At 40.4% G+C, this 16141-nt stretch overlaps 1 protein-coding gene across 1 annotated transcript in view; it reads right to left on the reverse strand.

Moving 5' to 3' along the window:
* Positions 1-1518: 1518 nt before the first annotated feature.
* Positions 1519-16141, reverse strand: part of LOC123311611 (MOXD1 homolog 2) — an 81823-nt gene continuing 67200 nt past the window's right edge. Inside the window, exons 4-7 of the mRNA XM_044895664.1 lie at positions 12571-12849; positions 5289-6118; positions 3444-3612; positions 1519-3218 (exon numbers count right to left, since the gene is read on the reverse strand). Of these exons, the coding sequence (XP_044751599.1) occupies positions 2925-3218; positions 3444-3612; positions 5289-6118; positions 12571-12849 (1572 nt within the window). The 3' untranslated portion in view covers positions 1519-2924. The remainder of the gene's footprint in view (positions 3219-3443; positions 3613-5288; positions 6119-12570; positions 12850-16141) is intronic.

Consider the following 16141-nt stretch of genomic DNA (forward strand, 5'->3'; position numbering starts at 1 on the left):
TTCTTTTGGAATTTTTGTCTGTGTGTTTGTTCTAGGGATGATCTATCGATTGGCCCAACGGATTTTCATCGTACTTTGACGGTTGGGAAGAGGCCTCACCACAGAACTTTTTAGACTTCATATGATAGACTTCGTCCTGCGTAGCAGGATGGCCAAGAGTCAGGCCTATCCAAAAGACCCTTTCTGTCCAGTCTGAGAAAAGGTGTCTTTTATGAATACTGAAAAATTTCTAGACTCTATACTGTTTTCGAAGCTATCTGAAGTCTTGTCCATATTAAGTAGTCAGATTATGGTGCGTTGCCCAGTTTTTATTTTTTTTACATAACCCAAACTCGCGGTTTGCAACAAACATGGCGTGTAGCTTTCGTAGTATCACACATGAAAAACACTTGTGTACGTCGCCTTGCGTGTTGCATTGCGATTATTTGAACGCGGCACAATGTGGAGGACCAAAATCATGTGGACGAATGATAATAACGAAACAAATAGGTTCCAACCGAGGAATACACTCTATCATTCACAATCCCATTTTCGGAGACAGTTCCAAGATGCCTCCTACTGTGAATAATCTCCAGAGTCTCGAGAATTGTAGGCGGAAAAGATAAAACAACGCCCATATCTATTTCCGGCACATCAGAGCCTCTTGATTCGAAATGATTTAAGTTCTCCCACACTGAAAATTGGGGGATAACGAGAACGTGGCTTATTTGGGCTTAAAATCTGACATATAGAGAACCTCCCAGCTCAACGAAATTAGTTTTTTGTCTTATTTACTCCTTATTTTCGTTTGAGAAACAACCGACACTCATTAGTGAAGGCTCAGAGTCTGAAAAGTTTGTTGTGTCCATTTTTATCGATTTTTTTCAATTACAATTTGATCAAGACTGCTCAAAAATTGAAGTGATTATTCGAGAGAAAATTCTCTTCACTCGAATCAAGTATTCAGCGTTGCTGTACAAACCATGTGGAGAGGCGTATGTTTTGCGTATTAAGCACACATGCAATATGGTGCAGTGGGTAGGGCGTGGAATCGCTATCGTACTAGCGAAAGAGCAAGAGCTACAACCGTCGCACAAGATCGGTTAATACGGTTAAACTGCACGACGAACCCGTGAACATTGACGTGTATCGTTGGGTTATCGAACATGAGAACTGGAACAAGAACAGATGGAGTTCCAGCCTGTTCACGGATGAGTCCAGAATTCTTATGAGCCTGATGGGCAAATGGTAGTGTGGCGAGAACGGGGTCAGCGGTATAATGAACATTTCATGAGGACAAAGATGCTTTTTGGTTGTGGCTCAGTGTGCGTTTGAGAAGGCATTTGTTATGATGTATGTAGACTCCATTAGAATATTTCTTCTGTTCATTTATCCACTCATGTTGTCGCTCTAAAGTAGACTTGCATGTTAGTGTTTGCATTTCCATTTTTCATGTATTTTAAAGTTTGCTTTCTCGCTTATTTCGTCAAGGCCAGAACAAAAATTTCGTTCGAATGAGGAAGAAGAAAAAAACAGATATTCAGTTATTGCTAGATATTTAATCATCGAGATTTATTTATAAAATTTTTACACAGGTTATCTACACTGTACAAGATTTTTCTAACAATCAGTTAAAAAGGTTAAATAATAAATTACAGGAGATATACAAGAAGGTATAAACTATATATAGCACCAGTCAATACTACAAATATACAGAAGGAGGGAACAAAACTTCGCATAAACAACTTTTTCATCATCCCTACCAGGAGAAATTTGAAAAAACAATTTTTCAAATAAATATCGGAATAATCAACTAAAATAGATTTGAGTTATATATAATAATTCTAAAGTTACTTACATCACAGACCACTAGCGGCTTTCGTCAGTCACATTCAGCGGACTTGCCGCTCAGTTTCTTATCGAATCCACTAAAAACGGAATTGTGCATCGGAAAGCGTGGGAATCGAATGAAAAAAAAACAATCAAGCAGGGGGAATTCCGCAAAAAAAAATTTCCCCACAACTTCGAACGATCATCAGAATAGGTGGAAACTAATTCGTTCGTTATTCCGAAACATCAATCTATGGCATGTATAGATGAGTTCGGAGAACAATCATTCAATTCCGTATCAACAGAATCGTTGGTTATTCCATTTCGCATTTTCGGAATAAATGCCCTGAAAATTCAATAAATATAAATTAAATTCAATCGACTGCAATTATGCGTAAAGTAATCAAGCTTGTGCTCGTTCTGTACACGGAAATTAATAACTATTCGATTGCTGTTGAGTTGATCGAATATTAAATAATTGCTCGGGCTTGTTGCCTTCTCTATGTTTGCGAGTTTCCACTTATTGAAATGATTCTTCAGTGAGATTAACGAACAATCAGCTTAGTGCTGGACCAATTGAATTGAAGATGACTTTTCTCTACGCCGCTTGATCCCAGTGTTCCTATTGATATTTTCAATTGACTCATCCAATACTCGATCCAAAAAAACACATTCCATCTCTGTTGGCTGCTTCGAAATACGAAAACCCTAACTGTTTCCCATTGGAATCAAGCGCCAAGATGAAAAAGCCTTCTGAAATAGTCGTAAGAATACATTTTTTGTTTTTTAAACAATCGTAGATTTCGATCATCCATTCGCACTGAGAAAGTTTTCAAATGCACACTTCCGCGTTCTCCAAAGCTCCATGTTCAATATAAAAACGTTTTCTGTTTTTTTTTTTCGGCTACACCATCTCGTTTACACGGGGTTTCACAGTCACATTCGCGAACGATATCACTCTCGTACAAAATTCGAATTTCTGGCCGAACGGACTAGTAGTTAAGTTGACTCAAGGTTGGGGGGGGCTTCAGCAGCGAATCGTTATTTAAAATCACATCAGTCACTATTCAATATCAGTCGGTTAGGAAAAACGATCAAAATCAACCGTCAAGTTCTCAACGGTTGAACCATATCAACAATGTGGGAATAACGAGTAACGCCAAACTGAAAATGTTCGTGTTCGCGCTGTTGAACCGGCTCAGGCTGAGCGATTCTTCGGCGGAAGGACTGTTACTCCTGGGTAATTTGCTGCGAGCGGCGCCACCTATGTGATTGTCGTCCAATTCAACTAGTGGGGTACCTCCAGGCCAGCCGCCCTCCGTGCTGTACCTCCTGTAGTTACAATTGTCGTTCTGCGGACGCTGGTAAGGTTTCGATATGTAGGGATACCGGGCGTCTTTGTCTGTACCCTGAAACAAAAGAGATAACCGTCGTAAAATCGATAGAGCAACTGGAGCTCTTAAAAATCAAAAGAATGAGAAGTATAATAGTCCCTGGACACCTGATGAGACTTTTTTTGTTTCGAAGGTAGCTTTAGCTTCAACATCAGGGCCCTAATCAATTGGCGATTTTGAACTATTGATTAAAAAACATGAATTCTATACAAAAAATACTGCGAGTAATTTGAAACTTACCGGTAACAGAGTCGACTGCGCTGTTCGACAGAGGGGAATGAAGGAACCCCTGACAGTGGCGTCCTGGAAGGCTTGGAACTGGTTGTCCCAGTCGTAGGACACCAATCTGGACTCCAGGGTCATGCCGGCCAGTTCTGGCGGTGCGGCAATTCTCACCGGGTTAGACCCGCTGGAAGGAAAAAGAAACGTTGCTTAATTTCCCTATATGAAAACAATAATACGGGATAATTACGAAGATCGTGATCAACGTGATGTTTATAGGTTTTAATTGAGTCCGCTTTCGAATTTACGGCACAATAAAGAGCATGATGATTAATATGGAACTTACTAGGTCGTTAAACATGAGGTTGATGGCATCAACTCGTGATTAGTCATGTATGTACGTTGGGTTGATTAAATGTCATTATAAAAATTTAGATCGATTGAAAAGTTCACGTTCTAATGGATCGATGGTAGTTATTCTGGTTAACAATGAAGTAATTCAAGTTTGTAGTATATTTTCTCTTCACCACAGAACACAAATACTATTTATGTCTTCAATTTTATATGTTATTGTTAGTTTCGATCTCAAATCGCCACTTCAAACAAGCTGTATACCTGTAGATCGGAGATATTTTCTAATATGTATTTGTCTAAAGATTTTCGAGAAGGATCGAGTGATCGACTGTAGTGGCAGGAAGACCTAAGTTGTAAGCCCTTTGAAACATTTTTTCAATAAGAGTTTCAATACTAGTAATACTTGACTGAAGTGAGTTTTAACCAGTTATACCGCACTTCGTCCCAAATTGATCCTTCACCAGAGGTGTACAAGTTTCTCGTCCAAAGGGTTTTTGCGTTGCCTAGCAGCCTGACCTGTTATGGTCAGTATCAGTTTAACTTATTCCATTTTAGAATACGATCGAATTTAGATCTACAGTTACGCAAATCGATAGTTGACCAACGAAAAGTTCCCAAAAAAATGGGGTTGTGCTTCTTAGGTTTGTTGTTCCTACAGCAACGTCATCTAAGACAGATAATGCACATCAGATGGTTCCACAAAGTTTCGAATGCAGAAGTCTTGCAACGGGCGAGCTGTACAACAATTGAGACTCAAGTAACGAGAGCCCGACTCAGATGGAGCGGCCACATTCTGAGGATGCAAGACACAAGACTCCCCAAAATAGCTCTATATGACGAATTCACTGAGGGAGCCCGGAAACCAGGAGGCCAGTGTAAGCGGTTTAAGGATACACTACATCAATCCCTAAAATTAGTTAATGCCAATCATAACTGGGAACAACTAGAGTCAGACAGGTCACAGTGGAGGTCTTTGGTACACAGTTATAATGGAGAATCGAGAAGGATACAGCGGCGGCCAGATCTGGTTGGTGACTATCCATGCCCTGACTGTGGAAGGATCTGCAGGTCACGGTTGGGTCTCTTCAGTCACAAAAGGGCACACAGTCGTAACTAGCCCTAAGAAACTACAAGTTTGCTCGCAATTTTTTTTTCTCTTCTTTTTGTAGATTTATTCCCGGTAACGGGATACAGCAATGAATGAATGAATGAATGAATGTTGTTCCTAACTTTTCTTGCAGGTGAACAGAATGTTTCATCAGTGGTCCTGTTCAAACGTTTATTGAACAGGTGGCTAGTCAATGCATTAGTCACCAGAACTGTTTTCTCATGAATTTTCTGATCTCAGGCTCAAAGGACGGTCTAGTGATAGTCTGAGACCACTTCCTGAGCTCCATTCAGAAGAAAATGTTCTGTTTAGCCCTCTCATAACTAAGGTCGGGTTCTGGACCAACAGCAGCGGATTTCAATGAACGCAAGAGAAGATAAGAAACCTCATTTTATACTTACGGGCTGAGCTCCTGGATACCCAACGAATGCAACACCGTCGGCAGACTGGGCAAACTGTGGCACGCGGCCAGGGTCTTCTGCTTCGGATAATACAGTCCCATCACTAGGCAAGTCTCCTCGCGACTAGTCAGTCCACCAAGCGTGATAGCACTTCTTCCCGAACTGTTGTAAGTACACTCGGCGATCAGATGGTCGCCCGGCAAGATCTTGGCGGGCGCGCCCAACTTCCGATACTCCTGATAGTCGGCGTCTACGTTGTCGTCCGACGCGATCGGCGGCTGCTCGACGCCGTTCCTGATATGCTTCAGGGCCACCTGCTTGCCGATCCTGTGCGTTTTCATCACGACCGCGAACATGTTGATGCCGCTGTGCGGAAAAGCCTGTCGGGTGCACTGGGAGACGCAGTGCCCCGAAGACACGACCCTGTTCTGACCGGGAGGTATGATGTGCCTCCAGTTCGGATCCATGCCGATCGAAAGGACACCGGCGTCGTGCCTCCTCAGCTCCGGGGTGTAGTAAAGACGCAAACCCGAACCGTCCAAGGCGGCGTTGGAACCGTCGGTGGGGGTGATGAAGTGGGTCTCCATCAGGTAGAACCTCGACGACGAGGGGTCCAGAGGGTAGCCGGCCTCCGGGGGGAAGCTGAAGCCTTCGGAACCTCTGGCCCAGCTAGCCACCACCGTTTTGCAGGAGAGGGAGGGAGCGTTAGGTTCGTAACAGAGGCGTCCCGGGCCGTCGGCCAGCTTGGCTACCTGAGGGGTGTCTTGGCATTCGTAGAGGACCACGTGTTGCAATCCTTTGGATCCTGTCAGGCCTTGGAGTGGTTCGTACTGAAACAAAGGAGAAAATTAGGATTCTGGATACTGTGATTCTCATCTGGAAAGTATTGTTCTTTTCATTCTGCACAGTAGCTCTAGCAGTGCGAATCTATTGAGATATTGATCTCGAGTCATCTTACCATACGAAATAGGTATTAAAACATTTCAATTATCACAGGGTGTTCCAATTTCAATTTCCCTTATTAATCATCGGTTTTTCAGCGATTCCATTCGATATTATTGTGGATTTCGACACCGAAACCCATTCAACAATTTTCGATATTTCCGATCCGATGAAATAATGGGTATCAAACTCGCATAACGCTTTGCGAACTTGTAAAGGGTCATGTTAACGTTTCAACATCATATCGAATTACAAAACAAGTTATAATGAGCTCCACGGACTACAGAAATGTCCGTTTCTCCATTGATACACTCGAACGTGTAGCGTTGATAATGCGATCGGGTATCAAAACGTTGGACAGGTCTGAAAATTTCGATATCGGATATCCAAGCGCAATTCGAATATCCATTTAATATTTCCAGATGACGTTGTATGAAATAGGTACTCCGTTATGTATAGAGTCATTCGGGGCAACTGTGCGCACTTTTGCCTTTCAAGCCATACCCTGTTTCAAATGTTGAAGCTAGGAAAATTAAAACATATTCATAAGATAGAGAATTTTCTAATCTATAAAAAAACATCAAAAAGCAAACAAACAAAAACGTTTTCTTTACGCAAAAAAGAATTTAATAGAGAAAGTCGGAGTGCGTTCACATGCCCCGTATTGCGGGTAAGTGTGCGCACCCTCACGGGGTAAGTGAACGCATTGCTTAGTGAACCACACAATCAAAACAAATTACAAAATAGTGTCATCAAAATGTTACAATATTAGAGAAATGCTGTTTATTGTCAATACAGAAGCGCCTTTTTACAAGCAGTGCATTATTGTTCGTGCCACAATTCTTGGTGAACACAACACTTGATACATTCCGCTGTTGGTGGCTCTTCATATTTTTCTCAACAATTAGGACAATATTGATCGAGTCTTAACCAAGAAAATCAACAATGTCATAATTTATTCCTCACTGAACTAATGTCCATATAATGAATCTATGCGCACACTTACCCGCGCACACTTTCCCCAGTAAGCCAAACTTTGAATTGACGTTCTTATAGAGTTGAGCAGCTGAGAGAACATAAAATTTTTCATTATATATTTAGATTAATAAGCCCATGGTCGAATAAAATATTGTTTAACACTGAGGGAGTCGGAACTTGGACCTGGCAAAATGTGCAGAGATGCTAAAAATTAACAAGAAAACTGGTGAATTTGATTGATTGCAAATAGAAAGTTAAAGAAATGTGGCACGGCGCACTCCTATGAAAAACTAATATGGCGATTCTGCGTCCTTGCTTCACCCAAAAGAACCCCTCTTTCATACATTGCATAGTCGAGATATACGCACTGCGCACACTTACCCACTGCGCTCAGTTACCCCGAATGACTCTACCTATCACGATACAATATTCATTAATCATGACATGAAAGATTTAATAAATTAATACCTATAGAACAGCGAAGTTTTCAACTGAATAAAGCCAGTAAATGAAAAACATTATTTTCAGGTCGATTCGCACTCTATATTTTCCAATGAACGCGAAAAGATTCTATTACGTCATTTGAAGCTCGAGTTGAAGTGGCAGATCAAATATTTCGAGAAATTCCAGTTCTCCAGTTCTCAACTGGTCTTCAATGGAGAACTACTTAATTATCCTGGATTGGCTCTATGAAGATCTTCGCATACTGGTTTCATCCGTTGATGAAGACCCCCGAACTGACAATTCTGAACGCCCGACTACATCGAAAACTTCAAAGTTATACCCCGAATTTCGTCCGGACATAAATTGTCCCGGATTCATCAGAGCATTATGAAATGATATCGATTGGGACGAGTTTAGTCGTTTACATAAATATTTGTGTAGCACATGCCGTAATTAGGGTTTCAAGTCTAATATTTCGATATTATTAGGGCGCTGTTTAATGATCGTAGGGGCACACAGCCCCGTCTGTTTACCTAATGATGTTTGACTTTGACTTTGGCAGCGAACGAGTATTTGCCTACAGCTACTTTTCTCAATATGCTGCACTAGTGACGGCAAATATGGCTCCCTCCTAATACGGATCCGGAATTATTTATTGTGTATTCAGATTTGTGTAACGAGTGAGCATGTTTGACCTGTAGTAGTCCTTTTGCTGTGTTTCCACGACGACACTATGCTCTTCTTGTTTAATGTTAGGGGAGGGATCGTATGTATCTTTTTCGGATCGAAGGATGCCAGAGGGAAGAATATATGGGGTTGTCTGAATGACGGTTGGTCATTTTGAAGAATGGACGCCTTACAATACGACTTGGAGAAAAATGGAAAAGTCTGGATGGACTTACAATCAGCTTGTTGACATTTTATTCTCCAAAAATACTTATTCCATAGGCTAGGCTCAAGAATAACGAGTAATAGTTGATGAAACAAGAGAAATGAAAAATGGCCTCATAATTAAAACGGCTTTGAGGATGTTACAAAGTAACAGTACAGGGTGTTTAGATCGAGCAGGACACAATGGAGACATGATTCGAAGATTCACTTCCAAACCGAATATTTGATGGGGGATAAAGTGATATAGGACTAGCCTTTCCCAGGTAATTTTTAACATGAATGGAGGCTATTTATTCTGCACATACGAGCGGGATATATTCAATTGTTGGCATTGTTTTCGTCATTATCCTAATTTTTCGAACGGAAATCAGACCTACGATCAATTCGGTCAATTCCACCCCCGAACAGCGTCCCGGATTCCACCTAAAACCGTGAGAACTCATCGGAACCAAGTACGCGTTCCGAAATTCCGCAATATCGGCCAGGGTAATGGTTTCTCGTCCAGAGAAAGCTCCCGGAATCACGTATTCCGGAATTAGTGGCGGGGCGTCTGCCAAATTCCGATACAATTCCCGTCTGATGAAACTTTCATCCCTTCGCCATAAAACCGAACGGGCGACCGGCGGCACATCAAAGAAAAACAATTTGAAATAATTCTGAATTTAAATGACGGAAGCGTTTCGTCTTATGAATTTGTAACGTTAACGTCGGCACCGGGACCTGTATACGTCGTAGGCGAACGCATATCGTCAGCAAATCCGTGAGGCGGATTCTGAGCTAACGAATTTGCATGTCGTATCTTCGAAGAATTGGGGTGGGATGGGGAAAAAACGACGCCAGTGTTGAACGTCGCAACCCTCCCATTTTTTCGAGGCACAGATACCCTGGACTAACCTCGTTGCAATAAAGGAACAAGGTGGGAAAAGGATCTATAAAAGTCATACGAGGATGTATTGATATCTAGTTAGCCTAGACCAGTTCCATGCATAAAAAAAATATTGTGTTACCATAGCAACGAACAATAACTCATTAAAAGTGTCAGTGTGAAGTTTGAGGTCAAAAAAGTAAACCAGAGTTGCGCAATAAATTAAGAGAAAGAAGATGTCTACCGAAATTGTGAAAATCGAAAACTTGGAGTATGAAGCCATCATCAAGTACCTGTATTTGAAAGGGTTGAGAGATAAGCAGATTTACGAAGATATGCTTAATACCCTTGGTGATCAATGTCCTTCGTATACGACAGTGAGAAATCGGACTGCAAGTTTCAAAAGAGGTAAATTTTTCATTGAAGATGATGACCGATCGGGAAGGCCAGTTTCTTTGTCAGTCCCCGAAAATATCGATGCAGTTCATGATATAATTTTATCAGACCGTCGAATTGGGCTAAAACGGATATCTGAAGCACTGAATATTTCATTCGAACGCGATCATCATATAGTACACGCCAATTTGGGCATGAGAAAAATTGCTGCAAAATGGATCCCCAAATGTTTGAATGTTGACCGAAAGCGTGCAAGGGTAGAAGCATCGCGTTCGATCTGTGTTCGATTTGAAAACGATGTAGACTTCTTAGTCCGAATTGTTACAATGGATGAGACTTGGGTACATTTCTACGATCCAGAAACAAAGTTACAATCGATGGAATTGCTACACTCTGGTTCTCCAAGACCTAAGAAGTTTCGTGTCTAAAAATCTACTACAAGGTTAAGAATTTTTCAATATATCCTAGTAGGTACATTGAAAAGGATAAGATGAAAAATGCCTCTTGGCCATCATTATTTCTGAATGGTGTGTATTAAATGACGAAAAATCTCTCAACATGGGGAGGAGACATTTTTTTCGCAATCTCGACCAATAACCTCAAACTTCAAGAGTTTTTTTTTTTCGAGAGCAATTTCGACATGTTCGAAAAGTGCCAGAGTCTTTCCAGTATCGCTTTCCCCACATCGCGCATCTATAATTCTACCACTCTTGTTGTAAACCAGCAAACTGAAAAATATTCAATCTCTTTCGCGAGATTGAATGATACTTTTAAGTATGGAGATTTCATCAGTGATGGCATATAGTAAGTGTCAATTCTCGTCTATGAATCAATCCGCCTAGTCCTCCGAACATTTCCGAACATCATTTTCTACTTTATGGTTGTCAATCCCCCCGAAACACTTCCCCCATTTCTCGCATGGAAATATCGGCAATCGCCGAATTTATGACGTGAACGCGTCTTGTTCCCCGTATACACGGAAAAGTGCAGATTTCACGTGCTAAATTCGACACGTAGGAACTGAGAAATATATGGTCGGGGTTTCCACGGTAGCTAGATTGCCAGCCACCTATATGCGTAAGTACGTATTCGAATTCAATTCGAGTTAAACGAGCAGCCAACAGTGAGGAATTTTTCAGAACGACGCTATTAACAGGGGCGTATCTTTTTATCGGAGTTGGGTTTTAAGTGGGTAACGATTACCGGCAATGACTCCGACGTTTTTTGTTCCACAATTATGATGGTGAGAATCACGCATGTTCGTCTGGACTGGAGTAGAAACGTATCTGTATACATATGAAAAAGCTTTAATGCCTCACCATTACGTTAATATCGAATTTGAGCTTTCAACCGGGCAGGACTTTTTGGAACGAATATAATTCATCGTTTTATGAATAGAAGGGCTGTTACTGAGACAAAAATAATTGACTATAAAGAAATGCAAGTTTTCAAAAGTCTAGAGTCATTTGGGGTAACTGAGCGCAGTGGGTAAGTGTGCGCAGTGCCTATATCTCTAATATGCAATGTATGAAAGAGGGGTTCATTTGGGTGGAGCAAGGGCGCAGAATCGCCTTATTAGTTTTTCATAGGAGTGCGCCGTGCCACGTTTCTTTAACTTTTTATTTGCAATCAATCAAATTCACTAGTTTTCTTGTTAATTTTTAGCATCTCTGTACATTCTGCCAGGTCCAAGTTCAGAGTCCCTCAGTGTTAAACAATATTTTATTCGATCATGGGCATATTAATCTAAATATATAATAAAAAATTCTAGGTTCTCTTAGCTGCCCAACTCTATAAGAACGTCAATTCAAATTTTGGCTTACTGGGGAATGTGTGCGCGGGTAAGTGTGCGCATAGATTCATTGTATGGGCATTAGTTCAGTGAGGAATAAATTATGACATTGTTGATTTTCTTGGTTAAGACTCGATCAATATTGTCCTATTTGTTCAGAAAAATTAGAAGAGGCACCAACAGGGGAATGTATCAAGTGTTGTGTTCACCAAGAATTGTGGCACGAACAATAATGCACTGCTTGTAAAAAGGCGCTTCTGTATTGACAATAAACAGCATTTCTCTGATATTGTAACATTTTGATGACATTATTTTGTAATTTGTTTTGATTGTGTGGTTCACTAAGCACTGCGTTCATTTACCTCGTGAGGATGCGCACACTTACCCGCAATACGGTGCATGAGAACGCACTCCGACTTTCTCTATTAAATTCTTTTTTGCGGAAAGAAAACGTTTTTGTTTGTTTGCTTTTTGATGTTTTCTTATAGATTAGAAAATTCTCTATCTTATGAATATGTTTTAATTTTCCTAGCTTCAACATTTGAAACATGGTATGGCTTGGAATGCAAAAGTGCGCACAGTTGCCCCGAATGACTCTATATAAAAAATATTCCAATCAACTTTGCACTCCCAAGTTGACGAAGAAGTCGTTGATTGTGATGAATCTGAACAAAGTTCAATTACCCCTCAATGTCATTATGAAATAAAAAATTTTCATAATTGCAAACTTTCTTAGGTCATAAACTTAATGAAGACAAAAATATATCTGCTTAGAAAAGAGGCAAAGAATACTAAATCAGCCTGTCGTACCCAAATCCCATGGAAATCCTCAAACAAGCGAAGGTATCGACAAACCATGAGGCGGACATCAAATTTCCAGTTACGTCATAATTGTAAATTAATCTTAACGAATCATGAACTATGCTTAATCCCCAATTAATTTTTAAATCGCGAATAATGATCTTGGTACTTACTCGAATGAGGTGATGCTTCCTGTTCAGCGAGGGTATCCTGAATACTTTGCACCAGTACAAGGTTTCTCCCAAAGCTGGCGGTTCGACAGAAGGGTTCCTCAGCTCCCAAACCCTGGCAGTTTCCTCCGGACTGGGGGCGTTCTGATCCGCCCTCTGTACCAAATACAAGGACTGGCTGCCCCTGGAAGCAGTGTCGTGTTGTGGCAGCGATTTTGGACCAACGCCGCCGCCTACAGGTTCGTACTTGTCGTAGGCCCAAACAACTCGCATGGTATCATTCTGTAACAAATTTTCTCTCGTTAATATCGGGAAACATGGAAACAGCGCTATCGAAAATTATATAGGAGAATTTTCAATTATCCCCCTCATCGAAAACTTAATACCACGGATCAAATTGAGCAATTGTCCGAATTAATATAAGCGTTAAATGCATTGCGTAAATCATTCATTTTAAATCACAATGATCGCATTCATCCAATTCATTTTAATTGAATGAGAACCGTGAAATTATTTCGGCTACTATAATGATACTCCGTCCCATTCGAAAAACCACCTATTATCTGCCTTGAATAAAAGGCTATTCATGCTCAAATGATCACCCTGACGTGGCGTAGCAACGCTCAAGTTTTGTACCCGAAAACGCGATCGAAAATGTAACAACGGCATTATTGTTACGCCGGCTGTTATCCACCAAAATTTTGGTTGTAAAATAAGCTTGTTTTTTCACGGTCAGAAACAATTTTCATAGATTTCAGTTGCTTGACGTGTCAGCCCAAATGATTCTATGAGCGCATCTTGCAGACATTCTCCGAGTAATGCCTCCAATTGTATGTCTTCGAGGCAATTCCTGCACTACATATCTTTTTTTCATTTTTGAACTTCCACAAACGTTCTGTGCATTTCAGCTGCAATTTTCTTTCAATTGAACCGGAAAACTACACATAATCTAACATTTTCAACATAGTAAGACTAAAATTCAAAGCGATATGAACTGAATATTATGGACTGATTTAAAACCTCACTGAAACCATCAAAAGAAGCTGCCAGTATGAGACATTTAACATTCAGAGCCATTTTCATAAACGTTCTTGAATATTTCGTGGAATTTGATGCTGCTGGCACTAAGAGTTAACATTGAATTTTATTCTGCAGTAATGAATGGACGCAGAGCATTCGTCAGTAGCTGATATAATCGGATTTTGTGGCGCCCAAGGACTCAATTCATCGTACGATTTACATACTACCGAATTCGTGACTCGAGGCATTCAAGTGACAAGCTTACTCGCTCTAACTACTTAAGGCCTCTCCTATTAACTCAGCTGACAATGTGACAAGAGATTTCAATAAGGATAAAAATGGCCGTGTTGTCTTTAATGTGCCTCCATCTCAATATATACGATACATTGTTGTGTCTACTCCCGACGAAGGAATTTCTATGGGTTGATGGAAAAGGGTCTCCTGCAATGCTTGGCTCAGATAACGAAGTAGTGTGTGTGAAGTTCAGGCCTGAAGGTATTCAGTCGAGTTGTGATATAATAATTTCAAGAGATGAAACTGTAATGAATCCCGCCTATGTGTAATTCGACAAAGGAAGTGCTCTTATAAGAATGGAATCTAACTCCACATTTGCCAGAAACAGCATTTGAGACTGGCATGTTATTTTCTAACGAAATTGTTTAGCTAGGAGATGGCGCAGTACCAAACCGTTGATATTTTTCATACCCAACATCAATATTTTGAGAAGCATCAGAATTGGTGAGACCTTCGTATCTCTGAAGCTTATATTTCAGGGTAGAAAACTAAATTTATGACTTGACACAGTTGTAGTCAGTCAAAGTGTCCAACTTTTCGATTTTCAAAGATATTTTTTATTTTTGACTTATATTTTATCAGGAATCTTCTGTTAAAATATATGTAAAAGTCAAAGATCCACCTGGCATACTCTATCATGCAGTTTTTCTTGAAAACGATTGGGTTTAGAGCATCAGACCATTCCTTTTTTTGAAAACCACCCCAATGTTTCGCAGAATAAGATTTGCACCTGCAATACTGCATCCTGCGCGAAATTAGAGTGATTTCAATGGGTGGTATCTCTTAAAAACAAAACTAATCAACATACTTGAAAGAAAACCAAAAATGTGAGAAGCATTCCAATGACACTCTCAGAAGGGTTGCATCTTTGAAAGGTACAAGAACCACCTCATGCATTTTTGTCTCATCTTTATTACTTTATTAATGTAATGGAAGGATATTCGATTACGTATCTACTGATATTTTGTTGAGTTTATCATGCACAGGTTCAGATTAACTGGATGCAATGTCGGACCCACGTTACAGAAATTTTCAGAGCGTAAGTGAATAAACAGAAGAAAATTGGCTCGACAGCGATTTATTAATTAGCAGTTTGCACTCGAGTTGAAACGATGAATCTGCTCCCTTGAAGTTGAACCTAGTTTGATCCCCTGTGAGATATCATTGCAGTGAGATTATCACTACTCAGTTTAGGTTGATAGGCATATCTCAGATATTACTGTATTCCTCATAATACATATGCAAAACACCACGCTGCTTTGAGTTAAGAATTAGTACTGAATTCGACAAGAAAACGATTGTCCTAGCATGCTTGCTCGAGAGATATGAATGTTTCCAAGTTATATGGAAAAAAATTGGTGGCTATATTAGGATTTCCGTAATCAACAAATTTCAAAATGAAAGTTTCAGGGGAAAGGGTAATCTTCCTCGAAAATAACGATTCAAAATGAACGAAAGTAGCATCGGCATCGCCAGTGACGTCTATCGGCGCTCATAAAGCAGACCGAAAATTTCAAAAAGATTATAGGCCCCTACGACGACGACGACACAGATTCCGGCCCCGGCTCTCCGGAGCTCTCGAGCAAAGAGCCGAAATAATGAAATTTCGTGATACCAGCTCAGATAAGCCCCGACGTTTTATCACTTTGCATTCCCATAAGTCTGAACATCCATTTGAGCGGAAACCTTTCAGTAGGTGAAGGGATCGGACCTCACAGCCAGATTAGAATTATCCTCCTTCATTGATTCAGTTTCGAAACCCAAATTTCATGGAAGGCTGCCCCCGAATGAACCGGCCCGATACGAAGGCCCTTCCGACTGGTCAAATTGATTTCAACTGTTGTAGGTCAAGACTGATTTAGATAATAGAAGAAGCACCCGTCTGGAAGTCCAATTTCAACAGAGTTATTCGGAAATATGGGATTTGGGCGCCGACAAGTCGACTTAGGTGGTTGTAGTTAAATTGTTCTTTTATACACAGTGGGCCATTGAAAAATAAAAAGAGGCTCTGTAGGTGGGCAGAACCGGAATATATAAAAACGCTCGGACAAATCGATTTTTGATTCCGGGCCTTCTGCACAAAGCATTTTGCAACTTTTCACTTTACATTCCTATCCCAAATTTTATTTGAAAAAGTCATTTTTACAGAGCCCTATTCTTTTTTTATGATTTGACTCCCTAAAAAGGAAGTTTTATAGAGTAGGTAAGTTCTGGAAGTTATTGCAACAAAATAATAGTCAAAAATGTATTCACATATTTA

Source organism: Coccinella septempunctata, chromosome 4 (assembly GCF_907165205.1).
Source record: "Coccinella septempunctata chromosome 4, icCocSept1.1, whole genome shotgun sequence".
Classification (NCBI taxonomy): Eukaryota; Metazoa; Arthropoda; class Insecta; order Coleoptera; family Coccinellidae; genus Coccinella; species Coccinella septempunctata.